We start from the raw sequence: 22247 nt of genomic DNA, 5'->3' as shown, positions 1-22247 counted from the left end.
GACATTTTAACCCTATCGTGGAAAAACAAGAGAAGCAAAAAAAAACAAAAAACAAAAAAACACCCCGCAACAACAAATCACTCACTTCTGCCAATGTTGAGCACCTGTCCAACGGTTCTTTACAGTCGATGCATGAACAGATCGAAAACATTGGTGGCCGTGAATGGTTTGAGGAAAGAGGCGTCGGCCGTCCATCAGTTAACACAGGTGTGTAGAAAAATAAAACATCTGGAAAGCCAACGTTCACTCCGCCTCTGTTCAGACTACGCAGCAGCAGCAAAAGCAGCAACAGCTGCGGGCCAACGGATCTTCTCTTCGACTACACAAACACACCGTCACGCGTACGAACAGACATGCACATTAATTTTTTTCTTTCAATGTGTAAAAATAGAAAGTTGGACACAACTACTATATAGATTATTTAATCTACTGCATAAGGTGGACGTTTTTTTGTTTGTTGGTTTTTAAATCAGTTTTACATTAGTACAATTCCATTACTCGTTCTAAATCTGATAAGAGATTTATACATCTTTTTCTGCACCTATACATTTCTATAAAACAGACATGGCTTAAATTATCTGATGAATAACAGGCCTAAAATACCCTTTTCATTCTCCTGTGCACTTTTACAAAAGAAATCACTTAAAAAAAAAAAAAGAAAAAGAAAAGAATTCCACCAAAAAAATCAAGTTGGAAGCTAACTAATGCGTCACTGTATCGTTTGCTTGCTTAGAGATTCAGGAACCATGGGTCACAACTTCGACCCACCTCGGATGTGTTAAGTACAAACAAGAGAACAGTTTAATTAATCAACAACTGGGGATGTGTAAGAAGGATGAGCAACTGCTGAAAAGTGGCTCAAAAAAGAAAAAAAAGAAAAAGGGGGAATTTACATTCTGGAGCCCCACAGCAACAAAAAAAATCCCTCAATTTCACCGACTGTATTCTGGTCTTAGTGCACAGTAGAAAGTTCCCCTGAGTTCTAGGACGGGGTCGGTGCGTCATCGTTTAGAGCACCAGGAGGTGGCGAGTGGAACAAAATGCCTGGGAGGGAGGGGTGGGGGGCAACATGAGGTCCTGGACTAATAGTGCGGTTAAGAAGAAGAAGAAGCATTGCTTGGTGATTATGGTACAGTGGATAAGGCTCTGGTATACAATGACATGGTCATCCTCGGTCTCCCTCCCCGGCTGCAAACACTCCAACATACATAATCATATTTATAAACAGCAAACGCCTCGAGTGATTTCATTTCCAGGTTCTTGGGCCGAGGATTTTTCTCTCTCTTTTTTTTTGTTTTTTTTAAAGATTGCACATTAACATTAATTCATTGTCGTTTGTACTTTCTCCTCCTCCTCCTCCTACCATGTTAGAAACTCCGCTCTGCATTCATCGTCCTACAGTTCATTCAAGTTGTTGCCTTGACTGTGCTAACCCATCCCTCCCGCCCCTATTTTTTTTTATTTATTTCAAAACAGATTTAGACTGAGCGGTTCTCAGAACCACGGGCCCAAGTGACATGGCTGTGTCGTAACAGCCTCCCACTTTCCCCCCCCTACTAGCAGAAAGCAGCTGTACGTTGAGGACTTTTATACGTTTAATCGACAGGAATTTTGTCCTCTAGTTCCAGCGGGCTGTCCTCTGTGAGCTCCTCGCCCTTTCCCAGCTCCTGCAGCTGCTGCCGCCTCTGAACCTCGGCCTTCAGGTTCTCCAGATCCTTTTGGCTGAGAAGGAAAACGAAAAAGGGATCAATGCTAAACAGAAGTACAGCTTAAAAATCTAAATACTTTTACAAATTAAATGCAATCGAAAAACTGTAGTGGATGAATTAAAAATATAAGTTAATGACCACAGCTCTCCCTGTGTTTTTCAGTACAGTCGTGTTGTTGCCCAGCAACATTAACACACCGCACAAAAGAAGTTTGTTTTATATCAACACAGGCGGAGACAACGGCAACATGGAGACGGTTCGTCTGTTGGAGTATGTTTGGAGTACAATCGAAGACGTAAGTTTTCAGAAGTGAATTCTAGTGCTGAAAAAACCTGGTTGTTTTTTGTTTTTTTCCACAGGATAAATGTTTGTTTCTGTCACCGCACTGCTGGTGTATACACACAAATGCTCCCTAAGTCAGGTTTGATAGTTTTATCATTATATCGATGATATAACGATTTAATCGTTTACATCGTTTATGTACACAAAATAATAACAAAACTAGAGCTTGATTAATCTGTTGTTTTATTTCTATGCGGTTAATCACTTGGTCCATAAAATATTAGAAAACGTTTATCAGTGTTTGTCAAACCTGGAAATGACGATGTTGCCACTTTAAATGATATTTGTTATATGGAGAAAATAATCTAGAAAATATTCACATTTGAGAAGCTGAAACAATCAGGAAAAAAAAGCTTCAAACCAATGAATCGATTATCAAAATAACGATAATGATTCATTTAGTAATCGATTAATCAAGTAATTGTGTCAGCTTTAAACAAAACACGCATAAAAAAGCAATTACCAAAAGTTCAACACTGGAGCTTTAAATCGTCAAGACAATAGCTTAAAAAAAAGAAAAGAAATATATATATATATATACACACATACATATCAAACATTTCACACCAAGTACCACCTGAGAAAATATTGAGCTTGTGAAGCAACACCGTTATCACCAATGTTAAAATACAATAGCGTAAACAGATTTTTTCTCCCAATAAGATAATTTGTTCTCTTCCTCACATATACTTAAAGGCGCCATATGTAAGAATGTGGCCAAAAACGGTTACTACATTCAAATTCAAAATACCGGCTTCTTTAAGGTTTTCGTTTTCTGACGTAACTGGCAACTGGTTGCTCGGCAGCTGAAACTCTACTGACTGCAATGATTGGTATTGGACGGCGGTAGGTGGCGCCACATGCCAAAACATGATTTCAAAACAAACATGATTTGCAGTCTGCAAAATATTTTTTTTAAATGCAAATGTACTGTTACATTATTCCCAAGTCTCTGTGACATATTAGGAGGATTTTATGGCCAGTTGATTTAGATTTATTACGTAATGCACCTTTAAGACACTGGTATAGCAAAATTAGATTAAGAAGGCGCAAGAAATAAAGTGACTAATTATCATCATTTAATTTATTATGTTTTGACAGTATTTCTGATTTTCCAAGTACCACACGTGATCTTCCTCTGGTGGTACCACAGTTTGAGAACTATGGTGGTAGACCATGGATGATTCGGATTCAGGTTTTTCCCAACATTTTGTGCATTCACTACATATAAAAGACATTTTCCATGAGTCAACTGTTTTTCCAAATCCTACCTGAGAGGTATAAAGATGATGCCGTTGATGATGTTTAGCTGCTCCAGAACGCTGGCCATGCTGGGGGCAGTGAACTGGAGAACCAGAGGGAAGGAAAAAAACAACATTAAAGTGAAATGTTTGACCTGTAACAGACAGACGGACAAAAACACAAAAACATGTCTAACAGAGAGGGAGAGAGAGCAGTCACCTTGAGAGGCATGATGCTGGCGTTGGAGCCGTTCTTGTAGATCTCGTTCATGGTTCTCTGCAGCGCCACGGCCTGCTGGGTGAGATACTTCAGGTACTCGGAGCTCTCCTTGGTTTTCTCGTGTCCCTCGCCCATCTGAGAAAAATGGAAAAATAATGAGTTCAATGAATCAATGAGAACAAATCATCAGCTTGCAGCAGTGTGGAGTGCAGTGTGGAGTCCTGAAGGCTCTACCTGGTTCTTGTAGATGGTGTAGCCCTCCTTCTCGTGCTGTAGTGCAGAGCGGAACTCTGCCTTGCTCTCGTAAACCCTCGCAACCAAGTGATGGCTGGAAATAAAATAAAAAATAAAACATGTAATATAAACGATCACGGACTGTCAAAGTGAACCATTATGTAGGATGGACGTGTCCCAACCTGAGGGCCACTTTGAGGGACCGGGGTCCATGGTACTTTGTGTTGATAGTCAAGGCATTTTCCAAGAATCTCAGTGATAAATCGTACTCCATCACTCCGTGCAGCACCAACCCAATGTTACTCTACGTGAAAAAGACCCATGAACAAGAAGCGTTAAGTAAAACATTCATTAAGATTACCTTCCTCATGAAGAGTAATAAAAATAAAAAGTACACACATCTAGCAGTGCCATCTCTGGGTGATCCTCTCCGCAGACCATCAACATGAGGTAACGGGCGCGGTAAAGCAGCTTCAGGGCGGTCGACAGCTGGCCGTTGGCAAAGCAGTACAGAGCCAAGTGCATCTATGAAGTGGAGAGAAGAACATTTGGTAACACTTCAGATTAGGGAACACATATTCCCCATTAACTAGGCACTTACTAACATGGATGCAAGTTGCATACTAGCCCTTTATTGGTAAATATTAAGCACATATTAACACCTTATGTAGGAAAATTCTTAATTTGTGTCATAATAGAGGTAGAATAAGGTTATGTAGGATAAGGTGTTAATACGTGATTTACTAATAAAGGACTAGTATGCGACTTATTTATTTTGACATTATTTGAACATTTACATTTATTAACATCTTTACAAAAACTAAAAAGACTGGCATGATTACGTACATATTCTTGAATAGTGTTTGGATGCTCGATGCCGAGGACTCTTTCACTCATCAGCACAGCCTTTTGCTGGTTACTCAGAGCCTGTAGGCAAACACACACACACACACACACATTTAGCATTAAAGAAACATTAACACTTGTGTAAAAGTTCCAGACACAGTTAACGAGTAAATGATGCCAACCTCAGCGTGATCTCCCATTATGTAATTAAGGCGTGCCAGCAGGCGCAGGCAAGCACAGATCTCCACGTGCATGGGTCCATACACATTGTTGAAGAGGTTGAGGGCCTCGTTGATGAGCTCACAGCCCTCCTTCAGGAAACCTAGAAACGACAGCAAATATGTATTATTATTATTATTATTTTATTTTTAAACTACTAAAGACAAAATAATTATTTTAAATTATTTTATTTAAATAAAACTAGTGCTGTCAAACGGCGTCAACGCATGGCGCGTTTCCATGACAACTGACCGGAAAAAGACGCGCGTGACGCCAGGTTTACGTGACTCCGAATTGTTAAAATGAGACTCTAAAGTAACACTAAACTTCAAAAACAGAAGCACACATACACAGTACACAGGTACACTGGTTATTTGTAGCGCTGCTATTTTCACGTAATAAACAGACTGCTCCAGTTCGACTGTAGGCGCGCTAACGGTGCTAAAAGGAGCTAACGGAGCTAACTGGACTACGGTGTCACAGCACGTAACATGACATTAACCTAGTGCACAGCACTAAATAAAACATGAATTGGTAATGGGGGGGGGGGGGGGGGGGAGTCTATCGCTTTCAGCATGCAGATGCGCAGCATTTTCTACTGTATGGGAACCATATCTTTGGCATGCGATTTAAAATCGATTAATCGCCAAGCCCTACGCTGCATTGTGTCAGACAACGATACACACTCATCTCCCGGTTGTTCGCATGGACATGGATCTTGGGACATAAATTGGGACAGTACTGATCGATAGTTTGAAAAGAGAGTCGGAACATATAAATTAGTAACCACCGAAGCCTTGTCAATGAGGTTTATTGTTCGTTTCCATCACCTCAGTGTGAAAAATGAAAAAAAAAAAAACACAGGGACAGGATGGTGCAAATCACCTTTGTTAGTTGGTTAAACCAGGTTCATAAATATGAAAGTGGCTTAAATTGCACGGACTAACTCCCTCCTTTGGAGTAAATCACTTCAGTCTCACCTTGCTGTACTTTGGCCTGGCCGCTCTGGAAGAAGTGAAAGGCATCAGAGGCTTTGGGATTTACGTGCTTCACCACAGGGAAAATGTTCAGGATGTCCTCCTCTGTGAAGGCAGGCTTGTGGCGGCTATCAAAGTTGTACTCCTTTATCAGAATCTACAAGGCAAATGGTTACACAATGGACCATTTAGTCAATCGGTGATAAGAAAATAGTGTATTTAAAAAATATATATGTATATGTATATATATATCGTTTCACCTGGATTCCAGTTTTGATCGAGATCTCTCTGAGCAGAGTGATTTTAAGCAGGTTGTATTTCTCCACCACTTGGTCAACGCTTTCACTGAGACGAGACAAAATATTTGTCACCAATATCACACACACACACGCACACACGCAAAACAAGATCCTTGTCCAGCTTCAAACACTTGTTTTAAAGTAACACAAAAAGGGGCGCTGCTCACCATTGTATAGTGAAGTGATAATAGCTCTGGGCTTCAGTGGCAATGTTCTTCCACAGCTCACTGGGCGTCAGGCTGGCCCACGCCGTGTTGTCCCCACCACCGGGGACCCGGATGCGTCGCTTACGGTTTTTGCGACGGGACACCAGCTCATCAGGAGGCAGGTGAGCGACAGCGTCAGGGAAAGAGCTCAGGAAACAGTTCAGGAAATGACTTACAGCGGCAGAGAGGGCAGACAACTCTACACCCTGAATGGAGACAAAAAACGAGGACGACACAGATTACAAAAACGGTAGGTTCGTCTTCCCAGAATGTTGGATTAAGCAAGTCCAGCCTCACGAACCTGGAGGTACGTCTTGAAGATATGTTTAGCACATCTTGTGATCAGCTCAGTGATTCCTATTCTCTGAAATAAGGGTACAAACAAATCAAAAATGAATAAAGACAAGGAACACCTGTGTCTTTATGGTTAGGTTTGGGGGATTCGCTCACATAGATGTGCTCCAGCTGTGCTTTAGCAGGCGTTTTGTCCACAAACTGCAGAACGGTGCCCAAATACCGAACATTGATGCCTCTCTGGTGGAGGGCGTCTGTGAATGTGGCTCCATCCATAGGCAGAGCACTGTGGTCCAAACAGTCTTTAACCTGCTCATACAGCACACACACACACACACACAAACACAAGTGTTAACAACCTGGAGAAAAATCAACCAATACATGAGCTGCCCTGTGGAAGAGGACATGACTGACCAGTGATGGGACCTGACAGGACACCAGGAAAGCAGCAGCGTCTTTAAGTAGCTGCTTCTGCTTCTGAACATCATTTGCACTGTCGTCAGGGAAACGCACTCCTGTTCAAACACAGAGGACATTTGGTATTATATACACTATATTGTATTTGATTTTTGGAATAAAGAAATTTTACGTCAGCCTTTTCATTTGGTACGGAGGTGTTCGTCTTATTTCAGGGTTTGTCTTCAAATAATTGTGTTACTTTGGATTAAAAAGCTAAACACTTTTCAGCGGCCCTCTTCAGCGGATATCCTATTAAATAGACCCATTGTCCAACACTGAAGTTCTTGTTAATGTATAAAGTACCTATCATTTGTCGTGCTCACCTGGGGAGAAGATGTCAGGGTTGAAGCGAATGTCGAAGGACGTGTTGCTGATGGAGCCCACGGCCTTGCAAGCGTTGAGGACAACCTCGCGGCTTTTGGGATCTGTTTGCGATCAGGATTAAAGACGCAAATATTATTTAGTCATGGTGACGTACACACACACACACACATCGAAGGTAACAGTTCAATTTAAGTCCATAAGCCACTTCTTACAGCTGCTCTGATCAGTCAATTATGAGGAACCAGGAAAGCAATGGCTGCAAATTTGGAGATTTGGTTCAATCTGTCATACCAATGCTGTACGATCACTCTACCGCAGTACAGTTACAATGATTATTTAAATCCATTTATTTTTTTCAGATTCATCCCAGAACAAAATAGTGACCATTAGTTTGAGCTGCTGTAGATTTGACTTTTGGAAGAAAAAAAACTCCCACCATTTCAAAGCTGTTAAGGATACAGACTACAGATTAGGTAAGTGTGTTGGACAAGCAGATTACCGCACTCTAGGATCAACGGAGTGCTGATTATTTTTTGCATTCAAAACTCTGATCTGATTTGGATTAATGGACACCGCAACCAATTTGTTCTTGATTGTGAACAAATACCCCCCTTTACTGCAGGCTCAGGACTGAGCAGGGACAGGTAGCCAGGTGGAAAGAAGCCACTATGAGCCAGTGGTTGGTACTTTCATGCTCTACCTCTAACACTACAGACGTACGTAGAATAGATTACTTTTTACAATGCAATTATCCACCAGAGTAGCTCTCCCTGCATTGTCCTGGCTCTGCCTTTTTGTTTTTTTTTTGTTTTTTTTGGGACGTACCAATACCAGATCCATCTTCAGAAACTAAGGTCTCCGCCAGCTCTTTGGCCTGAGCTAATCCTGGAATACTTTCCTCAAGTTCCTTACCCTCCAGTGGGTTCTTGCAGTCTCCATTCTGAGTGACCGAAGAGTCTAGAACCCCGTTTGTGGTGGGTTTTGAGGAGTTGTCGTCATCACCTGCACCAGCAGAGGCGCTGTTGTCTGTCTGGTTTGTGCTCTCTGTGGAGAGGTCTGTGGCGTTGGAAGAATCAGATGCAGTGGTTTGTGTCTGGCTTGCATCGGCACCGTTATCTGTGGAGGTTTCTGTGATGGCAGGGAGATCAGTCTTTGCTTCCTTGTTTGCTTTCTGTTGCATGAGCTGCAGTGCTGCCATCTTCATAAATAGAAGATATCTGGAGGGGGGACAGACACCACATATTGATGTATAAGTTGTAGAAACTCTTCATGTGAAGGTGGAAATAGGATTGTGTAAACATACCTGTGCTCAACAAAGGCTTCGATGAGTTCTTGGCGTAGACACGCCAGACGGTGGCGATGCTGACGGGGGAAGCCTTGGTGCTTGCTCTCTGGGGGCAGCTCTTCTCCATCAACAGGCAGGAAATTGAGGTCAGGAGGGAACGTACGCAGAAGGTCCAGGATGTAGTGTCGGCCATCGTTTCCAATTATGCCTTTGCACTCGACGGAGGAGCACAGTTCCACCGCGTCGTTCTTCTCATTTAGTACGTTGTGTCTTTGAACCTACGATTTACACCCGGTGAAATGAACATCTTGTTAGTAGTTAGTACAGGACTAAGACATGATATATCCTTCAACACAGAAGCTGAACAATGTACTGTAAAATTGTCATGTTTGCATTCACACACACTATATGGACAAAAGGAATTCAGATGCCTGACCATTACATCAACAGTGACTGTAATAAAGTATCTAAATTAGCGCTGGGCATGTAAATGTGCGTTCAATTTAACGCACATTAACGCATGACGTGTTTCCATGATGACTGACCAGAAAAAGACGCGTGTGGCGTCATGTTTACATGCCGTGGCACCATTTACCAGTTAGCTCCGTTAGCTCCTTTAGCACCGTTAGCGCGCCTTCAGTCGGACAATATCGGTCCGTTTATTAAACGAAAAGAGCAGCGCTATAAATAATCAGCGTACCCGTGTACTGTGTATGTTTGCCTCCGTTTTTAAAGTTTAGCGTTACTTTAGAGACTCATTTCATCGGGAGTGATCGTCATGGAAATGCGTCATGCGTTAACGTTATCGTGCCGTTGGTTGCACTTTTGCAGCTATAAAAAAATAACTTCCACACTTCTTGGAAGACTTTCCTCATAATTCTGAAGTGTTCCTATGTGAATTTGTGCCCATTCATTCTGTAAAGCACGTGTGTTAAACTCAAAGCCTTAAAAATTAATTAATTGGTCTTAAAAATCTGTGTTAAAATAGGTCTATGCTGCTTTTTTTCAGCCAATCAGCTGACAGTCACAGAGAATACACATGGCTACTTAATATGCACACACAGAGAGGGAGTGTAGCACTTTCTAGCAGTTATTAAGCGTGTGCGGTGCGAAATCAAAGCGCGATTGTCATCAAAGCAGTCGTCATCAAAGCTTTGTTGACCAAAGCACTTCTTGTATATAGCTAATCTTTTATTTGTTTGTCTTCATCTGTAACTGATCGTCAGAACCTGTATGCTACTTCTTAACAAAGTCAGAGACAGATCTCACTTCTGCTATGCAAGTGGACTCGTTAGCATTTTAAGCTAGCGATCTTTATGCTACCGTGTTAGCAGAAATGTTAGCAGACTTCATCGTCACAAAAACAACAAACGGATGAATTATTCAGCGGCTGAAAGAGAGCAGGACAGACACAGTAGTTGTCTGGGATGATGACGTGACGCCAGCACCGCTCTATCTTCTTATGGGTGAGTTTTCATGAACGTGGTTAATTTAGCCACTTCAATGTATTTGTGCTAGGTAAATGGGATGATTCTGTCTCTTGGCTCCCAGAAGGTGTAAATCTTTGAGGCTAAAATTCTCCCTAAAACAGTTTGACGAGTGCCAACATTCAAATGGCCATATCTTCTTCAAATATTATCCGATTTGCATGTGTTGGAAAGCTTAGAAATCACACTTTCAGAATCTGTAAATAACTCAAAATGTCCCTCGGTAGCCGTGTGACCGGTTTTGCCATGGCTGGCCATATTTGGAAGCATATCACTATGGAAGCTGTCTTGGTATGCCCAAGTGTTGAGACCGAGCCCAAATCCTGATTGAAACACCCAAATTCAATACTTCACTGGTACGGCAAAATATGTCCAACACAAAATTTGACCAAATCTTCAGACTTACTAAAAAAAAAAAAAAATATTGGGTGTTCAGTGAGATAAACAGTAGGTGGCACCAAAGTCCATGACACCACAAAAGGATAACACTATAATGACAAAAGCTGATGATGTATGGTCGTTTCAACAATTTTTTTTTTGTAATTTGCCTATTTTTATTCGGATGTTCTTATCTATACACTGCACACTTAAAAAAAGCTGATGGATTATCCACAAGTGAAAAATAACTGTCGTGCCACTGACCTTGAGTGGCCTGCTGGTCTTCTCCAGCAGCTCCAGATATTTGCTGTGGGAGACAACAGTCTTTCCAAAGTCAATGGAGCCGTAGATGACACTCTGCTCCTGCTCGCGCTCCAGGATGCCAGGGATGATGGACTGGGCAGTAACACGGTATCCTCTGTAGTCCACCACTACTGTCCCGAGGGTGTAGAGACCCTCCACGTCCACCGCGCCGTAAGCTCGTACTCCATTCAAGTCATTGGTGGGCGCCGCGTGGGCAGCAGCATCTCCGCCCAGCTCGCGATAGTGGTCCCGCACGTCGAAGCCGAGACTGAAGAAGATGTTGTTCCAAATGAACATCTGCATGCGCGTTTCCTCTCCGGGGTTGATCGCCATTACATTGCCATCAATTACTGCCATTGAACCTCGAGTGGCAGCAGCTGCAAAGTCACTGTGGACCTGCAGAAGAAGCAGGATTACTTTCCAAGGAGTAAACAACCGAAAAATTGTAATGGATTATTCATGAAATACTTTAATATTTGCATGAATTATTGACCTTTATCGGATATTTCTGTTACTCCTTACTACCTGAACATAATGATTCCTAACTTCAATTAATCATTAACCACAATCTTACTCTGGAGAAAATGGATAATTGGACAGAGGGGTTAACCAGCAAAAAGCAACCTCTTCAGAATGTTACAGATAAATATTCAGGATATAGGCTCTGCTAAAAAAATAAATAAACAAACATACAAAAACAATTGGTAAAAAATTATGTTAAAACAAAGGCCTGAAAGGGGAAACAGTACCTTGAATATGGCTCGCTCCCTCAGCAGCCGTTCAGGCAGGTTCTTCCGTGGAAGCTCTCTGGTCGTCTGCAGCTCCTCATTCCAATCTCGAGTCTAGAATCATTTAAGCGAAAACACAACTTTTTTTTTTAACAATGTCAAAAAAAAGTATTTACCTGCCTGGAGTCCTGTCGTGTACCAGTGCACCCACCTGTCCAGGTATATGCTCCTCATAACCCAGACGAGAGGTGTAGGCATCCTCAGCGCGAACACAGTCCATGGCATGGTCAACCTGAGGAGCTGTCCAGCTGTAAACCTGGAAAGGCGTAGCTATCCTTTCAAACGGGTGTCTCTGGACCCTGGAGCAAAAACACAGCACAAGACAAACAAATACGTCACTTTCATGCCCTTAGTTTGTATCACATTTCAAGAATCTCCCTCAAGAGAGGGAGCGGTGCAGCAGAGTCTTGCGGAATAGGAAAAATGTAAATATCATAAGAAATTTAACAGCACTAAAAGAAACTGGTAAATATCAAACCGAGTAAGAATCAGAAGTTGACAGAGGTTAAATTTAGTCGTTCAGTTTGCAGGCAAAGACTGGTGTTCACCTTTTCTTCTGCATGGCAGTGAAGTTCTTCTTGAAGGCAGGGCTAATCTGGCTCAGCAGCTCCACCAGAGAATGGCTCAGAAAACTGGGATTGGCTGGTTTGGGGTTGAAGGTGTAGGTAGTTGATCTAAAGAATATACATAAAAAACACACATCAATGTAACAAGACTGAATAGAAGTGAAAACACAAGAGCATGAGGTGGTTGGCTGCAATATGGTTCGCAAGCTGTGAGGTCTACAAATTGCCAAGTATTGCCTTGGCACAATAACTTTTGAATGAGTCTTGTTTAAGGTTTAGCTTCTAGTTGTTCAAAATGTAAAAGTTGTATTCCCATATGCTCCATGTAGTATTATTAAATTTTTAGAAACATTACGTCAATCCTTCTCCAAGCTTTACAGCAATCCTACAGTCCTGTGTAATCCAATTACATCCAATTAATTTGACTGCTCGGCTTTTGCTTGCATCCAAAATTAGATCGTGCTTGTGCGTCTATCGCCATTTCACACGTCATCCTCCCATTTAAAAGAAAGAACATCCTTTGTTTCCTTTATGTTGTACATCTGAGAGAAACTCAATCCTCCAAATGTCCGGCATAACTTTCCTCACATCAGCCGCTCTTGTACTGTACAATGATTGAGGTTTGAATGGTGGCAGATTTATCCAACCTAAGCTGATGGGTGTCTTTAGTTGTAAATACTGAGGAACAGTGTCAAACTAAGTGCATGGTCTAACTCTCAAGCAGCAGGGGCATTGAGATTGTGCGCTTATCCATTTTCGGCACCCTTTTTCTAAAAGCAAAATGGTAGACAACAGGGGCGTGTTTGGTGCCGCTTTGTGCCAGGTTTGAACACTGAGGGTAAAGTATCCTCTCCAGAGAAAATGTGAGGTTGATATAAGACACGGAGGATGAAATGTTGACTGACTGGTTGAGGTAGAAGCCGCGTGTAGAGGCAGTGACACTGACATGGCGTTCCTCCACAGTGACAATGTACAGGTACATGAGGTCGCCGTGCATCTTCCGGTTTCCAGGCGGAGGGTTCCAGCCACTCATGGTCAAGACCTTCAGGCACTGCATAGGCTGTCGAGTATATTTAAACCATCAGTCACTTTCATTCATCATCCTTTTAGCGATTGGGAATTAGCTCTTAGGTTGTTTTATTTTTGCTAAGCATTCAGTTATTTAAAAAAAAAAATTATAGGCTAGGCTGCTTCTCACCTTCCAGTCCTTGTTCTGTGGCTGGAGGGGTACCAGGGGACGGTCCTTGCTGCCAGGCAGGATGTGCTCTGGAGGGGTGCAGTCAATCTGCTCCAGATCGCTGCCCTTTTTCTTTCGTTTACCGCTATCTGCAAACATTAGGTAATGGGCGATAAGTCAAGACCCCTCACCCCAAACATCTACAAACGTCATTGTAAAGTGTTATACCTCCGAGGTCTCCATCAGTGAAGATGCTGAGGAAGGAGAGGGAGTTGCAGTCCACTCCGTTGTAAGCGTCCGACGGATCCAGACTTTTCAGCAGGTCTCTGATGTGACGCACGTGGATGCGAGCTTCGCGCACGGTGTACGGTTCTGCAACGGTGAGATGCAAAAACCAAGCGGTTACAAGGTGGGACAGTGCTGTTTGACAAGTTACAGATCAGGCAAATGCTCCTTTGTGGAAACTATGACTATGTTCAGTGTTTGCTAGCAGAATAAAAAAAGTAATCCCTTGAAGTTATTATTAAATAATACTTTCTGTCTACATCTGCACGATGTTTGCAGATGACACTGCTTAATTAGTCTGCTACAGGATGGACAGGTTCACCATGGTTCAGTGGTGGATTACGCTTCCACTTCCTGAAGTTCAATGCCATCAAAACCAAAGACAAGGCCAATATTTTTTGGAAAAACCTCCCATTCTGCTGTCCCAAATAAAATCAAGGGCACATCTCTTGAGAGTATGGACTTTTACAAGTCCTTGGGTACAGTTGTGGACAAGAACTTAAAACTGCAATCTGCAGACCGTACTTTTGTTTTTTAACAAAGACTGATGGTTTTATTTTACAGGTCATTCGGTGAGTCTATTTTACCCTTGAACCTCATCTCGTGGTATAGTAACCTCTCATCTATCTATGTCAGAAATTTGGAAGAGACAATTTGTGAGTAAGGTCGATTTTAGCCAGCGATGACCATCATCTATTGGAGAAATTAGTTTCACTCTCTTCAGGTCAGAGGTACAGGCTGCCTCGGGCAAAGTGCAATATACAGTCCATGACAAAAGTCTTGTCACTTATTCATTTTGTAGAAACAACAGTTTATAAATTGACTTTTAATTAATCCATTGGTTTATATGGATATGAAAGCTAAAAGGCTCACAAATTACATTTAATATACTCAAAGAAATTTGCTTCACTGTCTCCTTATTTTTGAAGAAAAACCTTTTTTTCAATGACATTAACATTAAATGAATCAGAAATACACTCTATATATTATTAATGTGGTAAACGACTATTCTAGCTGCAAACGTCTGGTTTTTAATCGAAAATGTACATAGGTGTATAGAGGCCCATTTCCAGCAACCATCTCTCCAGTGTTCTAATCTCAGCCAAATCCTCTGTGACACTTTAAGCAGCATTGTATCATTTTGCTTATTTCTTTTTATTGTAGCTGATATTTCAGTGGAAATATCTAACGGAACACTTCCTGTGGTTTGTGTTCCATCTTTTTCGTTTTTTTAACCACTGCTGCAAACCAAATTTCACCCCTGAGGGACAATAAAAGGTATGTACTGAACGGATGACAGTTTCAAACATGACATTCCCTGTGTGTTGGAATTTGAAACCTTAAATCAGGTTTGTCAGGTTGCACTTGTCATAAATTAAATATGATTTCACCGCATATTTAGTCAGATCGTCTAAGCCGAGGTAAAAAATGTTTAGCTTCAAGCACAGATGTTACACTCTGCTCTGTAGCTTCATGTGCAGCATAAGCTCTCCGACATGTGAACAAAAGCTGCCTAGCTGATGGTTACTACATTACATGGTTGAAACTGATGTGTAAAACTGATACAAAACAAAGACTTGATTGTGCATATTTTATACAAGTAGCATGCTTTGCATACCTGCCTAAACAATGAAGTCATAAAAGACATAACACCTCTGCTTTTACCGGCTCTTTTTGTGCCGAGAAAACAACAAATCACAGAAAGGCCTCTGAGCCTGACCTTCAACAACTTTCAACAGCGAACCCTCCTGCAGGCCTTCAAAGGACTTGAGGTCAGCAAAGTTGTCCAGCACATTTCCATCGAGCTGCAGGGAGAAGCAGGTGCGATGGCAGGTGTCCTCGCGGTCTATCAACACCTGGTGGATTTCTTGTACCATTTCTTGGGGAGATACCTGATGGAGGCGAGAGAAAAGCGGAGATTAAAGAAAGAAAAGAGAGCCGATTATTGCAGAGTCGCCACATGATCAGAAGTCTATCTGACACCAAGCCACTGCACACTGCCTTTTATAATGACATTCACTCTCAACGTTTACCTGCAGGTCGAATGAATCTATTCCGGGAGCCTGGATCTTCACAGTGAATCCTGTGTCCTGGATCACGATCACCTCCTGCTCGTTGGAATCCTCTCCTTCGTCCACCTCTGTGGTTCCATCCTGCTTTGATTGTGCCTCCTCTGTGTGCTCATGAGCCCCGTCCCCATTCACCATGGCTGAATCTGTACCGTGTCCTGCAGGAGAAGAGACACAAGTCACTGGGGAATTAGGAGACATTCAAATCCTGAGATGGGAGTCACTCAGATTTTAGCACAGCAGACAAATATTCTTTCTTATTCTTTTACCACTGAGCACGGGTTTAAATTGCCTTTTCACACAACTCTACAACATGTTCTGTGCAAGTGACAACCGCACAGCGGCAATGGTCAATAATCTGAGCAACAGGGAACAGACATGCAAGTGATCCTGTCAAGGAAAAAAAATGGTTCAACCACATAAACAAAGAGACGCTGCCAGGCAGCCACATCACAAACAAAGCACATGTACTCAGAGGCTGAACAGCTTTTCCACTGACCTAATGAAATATTTATGAATGGGTTATTATTATAGGCAACAAAACAAAAAGTACCGTTAATTCCAGTGCTGCATTGGTGCTGCATTCAATTTAAATTAAATGCCAACACTAACCCTTAAAAATGCTGATGCTGCAAAACACACAAAATAGAAATGTAACTGTATATGAAACTTTGTGTGAAAAGAAAAATCGTATACATTTCAAAAAGCAATCGGCTCAAAAACAGTACAGCTGTAACACTGCAAGTTTTATAATGGTCACTTGCATGGACAGCAACCACTCTGGTAGTAACTCAAGGTTGTTACTTGATGAATACTGGATTATATATATACAATTTTTTTTATTTTTTTTATTTTAAAGGTTGCTCAGTTTATGTGATAAGTCGTGATTGCATTAAAAAGATACAAAACTGAAAAATGTTTAAGCAATAGTTGCAATGATGTTGTAGCTTAATAACTACTTCATTATTGGTGCATAAAATACTTCATGTGTCATCAACGACAAGCTGCGTGTGTATTTGCCGATGTGCTTAAATTTACCAGGGGTGTTGAATAAATTTCATTAGCTGCTCCTCTTAGCTCAACATGCTGTAAACACTGCATTACTTTCACTAGCTCTAATGCACTGGAGTTTGTCATTTGCCTTCTTGTGGAGTGGAGACTTGTCCTGTGATTAAAAAAAAAAAAAAAAAAAAATGATGTCTGATGGAGAAACATCACCTTAAGTCTGTCTCACAGGTTTGGCTGGAGCAGAAACACGGATAATTGAATAATTGATGATAAACGGATAATCCTGTTGTATATGTTACTGCTGTATCAGATGTTCAATCCATGAAATGTTTGTTTTTTTGTTATTAAATAATAAAGGACAGGCTCACCTAATTTTAATTATGATCCCTGTGAAATGAATATTTCACTCGTATAGTTTAGATGAGAGAAAGTACAACATGAACAACAGTTGTTGGTGCAGGGGCGAGTACTGTAATCTGGATGTCAGACAACCGTTTTCTCTCGGTGGAGCACAACTGCTGGCAGTCGGCGTGTTGTGTCCTTACTCACTTATCAAGGGTAACACAATGTCAGGGTTACTGAAGACTAGAAGGGCCCAGGGGGAGGGAGGGGTGTGGCGTCAGAGCTGGACTACGACCCCGTGTGGGAATGAGTGTGCTAAAATGGTGGCATGCAGGGTCAGAAGCACTGGAGAGGAGAGCAACAGGCTACACTCTTAAAACAACAAACACATGCAGAGGCTACAGAGCAGAAACACAAGCTCAGTATCACCAAACAGACGAGGCTGAAGCTGGTGTTGAGTGTCAACGTGAGGACAGAAGTTGGTCTCTTTCAAGACCCACCCCACCCCCCCATCCTAAAATGTCATTGTTTAATCTGCTGAATGAAAATGTGCCCACTATAATTTATCAAAAGATTGTGTAGTGAGACCTTTTTAGCATCACAAAGAGAATTTTCACCACTGCTTGGATGTAACCCAATACTTTTGCTTCATTTAGTCGTTCTGCACAGTCACAAATGAGCACACAGGTCTCTGCTTGCTCATGTCCATGTGCACCACACAAAGAGAAGTGACGAAACAGGAGTGATTCAGAATTTTACTCGACTGCTCCGGGAACTGAAAAGAATAGCAAAGTGTTCAGGGACGCTTCCAATTTAAGTCCATTTATCAGAATAGTAATGTGATTTGTACATCATTGGAAATGGACTTCAACATGAGCTTTCGATGTGTTCCTGATGCTAATAAAACCTTGGTTCTAATCCCCAGGTAGGACTTCACTACATTAGCCGCTATCTTGCAAAAAACAGATGATCATCTACACCTGGCTTCTGATCAGATACAGAAAAACAAGTGGTTTTAAAAAAAAAGGGGCAGTATTTGCAGCATTGGAATGCAAACAAACCACCTAAATATTACAGAATTAGATTCATTCATATCAATTATAAATAAAAACTATTTGTGAGATTAAATGCTACAAGGGTGAGAATGTGAGTTTGTTTAAAAACAGTTATATTTTACTAGAAAGTTAATTGTCAGTCATTTTCAGCAGGGCTGCAACAGGAACAAACAAGCTCCATCTAAAGCATACCAACAAAACCATGAAGCAGTGACCCCCACCCTCCCCCATCTTGACACCAATACAACCACACACCTGTTGTCATAGACCAGCTCACTGCTATGTTGAGTTCAAGAATAATAGACAAATGGATAAAAACAATGAGAAATGTAAAATGTTCACACTGTGAATTTATTCCCTCAGATTGGACCTTTCTGGGAGTCAGGCGACTTTAAGAGATGATGTTTCGGATAAATATTCAGTTTATCATCAGACCACTTCTCTTGGCGACAACAAAATCAAAAAAGACAAACCCAGCAGCACAGCCATCTCACAACTGTGCAGCCCTTGACATGGAGACCCTGACTGCTGCCATGGCAACATTAACCAGCCAGCCAGACAACCCTGAAAACAACAACAACAACAACATTGACAACCACCACTCTGCATCACAAGAATGCAACTTCCTGCTGGACACACAGAGACTCCCGAGTCATGCTTATGCAATCACAAAATAGAAAATAAATAAACTGCATTTGAAACTGCTATTAAAATCACTAACTAACCAAGCTGCCGGCAAAGAGTGATGCAATAACTCGAGCAGTGAAGAAAACGTGATAAGAATGTGTTAGTACATTTTCACACAATCATGTGGGACCAAATGTCTGCTCCTCGAACTTATCAAGCAACTTCACTCGAAATGACCTGAAAATTTGATGGGCATCAGGTACTTAGACTAATAGTTAACTATAATCCATCGCCATTTCAGTCGTGTCTAGCATCAGGGGCTTGCATTTGGACATAGAGTAGCCAAGCAGGGGGGGAAGCAGGCAGTGGTTGCATGTTTTACTGAGCTTGTACTCATGAGTCTTGAAGATTCATTTGGACCATAAACATCAGCGTGGCATATTTAGAAAATGCTGAACTGTCAGTAGGCTTACATTCCTGCTGCATATGTTTACCTTTATGAGATATACCTGCAGAACTGCTTATTAAAAGCATGTATCCAGTACAAATGAATTACACATTTAGTGACATGGTTGTTGGTGCCAGATGGGCCATCTGACTTTTCCAGAAATGGCTGCTCTATATTAAGATTTTCATACTCAACCCATCTCTGTGGTTTACAGAAAATGGTCCAGAAAATGTCCAGTGAGTTCTCTGGGAGTAAATGTCATGTTGATGCACAGGACAATGGTTCAAGATGACAGAAAGCCAACAGTAACAGTAAGTTTTGACGAAGAGGATCTCTGAAAACACAAAAGGCATCCTGTGTACATAATAAAGTGGCCGGTAAGAGAGTGTATAATGAAGGAGAGGATGTGATGGCTGACTGACAACAGGCACTATTAGTAATAGTAATAATACGATTCATTACTGCTGTGAATGTTTAGCTGCTCTCAAACAAGAGGAAGCCTCACTTTTAAGTCATCTGAAATGTAATACAAAAAACATCAATATTGACTGATTTGAAACAAATGTTTGCTCATTTGGTCTGACAGACATGTTTCTCAACTGCCATACACACGACATATGTTTTTTGTTTTTTTTTAATATATGTATTTTCAATCCTTCCAGTTCAATGTGAAAACCCGAGAAAAATACAGTTACATTATCATTGCATTTCATTCAGTGGCTAACTGCAGACGCACATGGTTAATGTTCCATTTTCACTAACTAAAACATTTAGAGGTTTTGGACTTTGGAATAAGAATATGTTCTCAATCTGGACTGATCACAATTTTTCATTGAATACCAGCCGAGTTAGACACCAGGGAGGAGGAGACGAGTGACAGTCTCACATGTGAGACACACGCACACACACACACACACACACACACACACACGGACAGACGGACTGCAGTGTCCTGTGCTGCTCCACAAGTTGTTTAAGGTTCACTCCACCGGTTGTCACCACTCAACTCGCTATTAACCTGCTGCTTCACAACAACGTGTATATTTCGGCGGTACTCACCGGCTCACACGACTGCATGTATCATGAGCGTAACCTTTCCTCTCAAACACCAGACGTGCACTATCGAGACTTTTTTTCTACAACAACCGGCTTCCGCTTCCCGGTCGAGGAGAGACGCTCCGATTACATCTCCCCCAGTAGGGAGACGAGAGCGGACGGTTAGGGGTTATTACTCCAAGTCATGCGCTTCATTAACCCGACATCTCCTTAAGTGTACTTTAAATACGATACAATAAAGCAACAACGTGTTTCTTAACCGTCTGGTGTACAAACATCCGTTTATATAAATACACCGGTTATACGAACCCCCCTGTATTCATGCTGGTAGTGAGCAGCTCCACTGAAGGTGACCTTCAGTTCCGTGTAACGCTCTCACTCACGCAGCAACATGTGAGTCTGTGCGGCTCCAGCAGCTGCAGCTTCATGCTAACTCACCGACCGACGTGTCCCGCCGTTACCTTTCATTTTACCCGATAAAACACCAGTCAGTTCTGTCCGTGCGCACCAGCGCAACATACAGTTAACAGAGCCAGGGGTGGCTACTCTGCTAGTTAGTGGGCTAGCTAGCTGTGTGCTAACAGTGGGGTGCTAATGTTAGCATGCCGGCTCACTCACTTGAATTAGCCTGGTTTGACTACATGCTAACGTCTATGTCCCACATATACATGTGTGTCAATGACGAGGATGATGCTCGCTTGACAATAGCACACGAGAAACAGATCGGATTATTACGTAAACTAGCATACAATGCTAGCTATAAAGGGGACCTTTAAAAAGGGTTAGGGTTGGAAGGAGATGGAAGGGAAAATAATGACGGGGTCAACCCCACACAGCATTACATCGGGTCTGGTGACTTTCTGAGTGTCAGAGCAAAGCATGGAGATGAATGTCACTCTTTAGAAGCTCCAAAAACACAAATCACCCACAGTGCTGATGCACAAATGTGTTGTCAGGATTAGCTGCAAGTGTCTGCATTAGTATGCAGTGTGGTTGTCAACTATTAAGTATGTGTAGTGTAATAAAAACAACAGCCGATATGAAGAAGTGGTTGCTTCTTGTCTTACCACAGTCGCAGGAATTCTTCAGAGGCATCTTGCTGGTTTCCCGAGCTCCATCCTCGGCTTCCTCCGCAAGATCGACCGGATTACAGTCAGGCACTGACGCCGGGATGTCATCTGTCTTGCTCACCATGGTCGGCAGTCAGTGTAGCCGCAGAAAACCCTCCAGCGGTTTTTGCTTGAATGTGCGAGAGTCTGTTCAAGAAATGCAACAACAACAAAAGAAATGACCCCGCTTGCTTCTCCGGCTGATGCGTGCTCGCTGGCTACATGCGAAGGGTACGAGCTTACAAAAACAAGTCTACAGAGGAAGGACAGTGCTGTACATGGTGGTGATCACACGTGGTTCTCTCATCCCTCCTCTTGACCTCTTTGCCTTTGCGTTGCACTTCCCCACCCACCACACGTAGCGCTACGGAAAGCCACACCTGACAAATGTGCATTATTTTCCCAAACTCATTTGGATGTCATGTTTTGGAGTTGTGCGATAGGAAGATACACTTACTACTGAGTGGACAGACAAAGAGCATTGTTACACTTACAGACATCACAAATAGAAGATGAATTGACAGGACTTTTGACATCTTGACCCTGGTGTCATCAGCCCCCCCTCTGCAAGTTCATTATGTTCTTTGTCAAATATAGAAAAATCCATTCATCTCTAACACAGAAACACTATGGACTTGAAGCATTTCTAAACAATGAACTACACTTGACAGGAGGCAGCATGTTACAGTGTCTTGAATATGTTTTGCTTATTTAATGACTGCTGTATTCTGAATGAATGTTAAAGGTGCATTATGTAATAAATCTAAAGCAACTGGCCATAAAATCCTCCTAATATGTCACAGAGACTCAGGAATAATATTCATATAACAAACTGAACTCACCAACAACAACAGTGCAGACAAAATATTTGCATTAAAAAAAATATTTTGCAGA

General features: G+C 41.9%; 1 protein-coding gene across 1 annotated transcript; it reads right to left on the bottom strand.

Annotated features, from left to right (window-relative positions):
• Positions 1-1595: 1595 nt before the first annotated feature.
• cluha (clustered mitochondria (cluA/CLU1) homolog a) lies at positions 1596-21567 on the bottom strand (the record flags this gene model as incomplete). Its single annotated transcript, XM_083886301.1, has 27 exons — positions 21312-21567; positions 15673-15866; positions 15360-15531; positions 13583-13726; positions 13376-13503; positions 13083-13237; positions 12160-12285; positions 11763-11910; positions 11573-11665; positions 10785-11219; positions 8674-8933; positions 8196-8587; positions 7370-7471; positions 7002-7102; positions 6744-6896; positions 6595-6657; positions 6255-6499; positions 6049-6133; positions 5792-5945; positions 4775-4914; positions 4593-4673; positions 4146-4271; positions 3929-4050; positions 3747-3840; positions 3513-3647; positions 3323-3396; positions 1596-1722 (listed from the first exon to the last, which is right to left on the bottom strand). The coding sequence occupies exons 1-27, from the start codon at positions 21436-21438 to the stop codon at positions 1596-1598; spliced, it is 4176 nt and encodes a 1391-aa protein (XP_083742427.1). The 5' UTR covers positions 21439-21567.
• Between the last annotated feature and the right edge of the window lie 680 nt (positions 21568-22247).

This window comes from Microchirus variegatus (assembly GCF_963457635.1).
Source record: "Microchirus variegatus genome assembly, chromosome: 3".
NCBI classification, from domain to species: Eukaryota; Metazoa; Chordata; class Actinopteri; order Pleuronectiformes; family Soleidae; genus Microchirus; species Microchirus variegatus.
The sequence above is the reverse complement of the archived record's forward strand: the minus strand, read 5'-3'. Positions and strand labels throughout refer to the sequence as shown.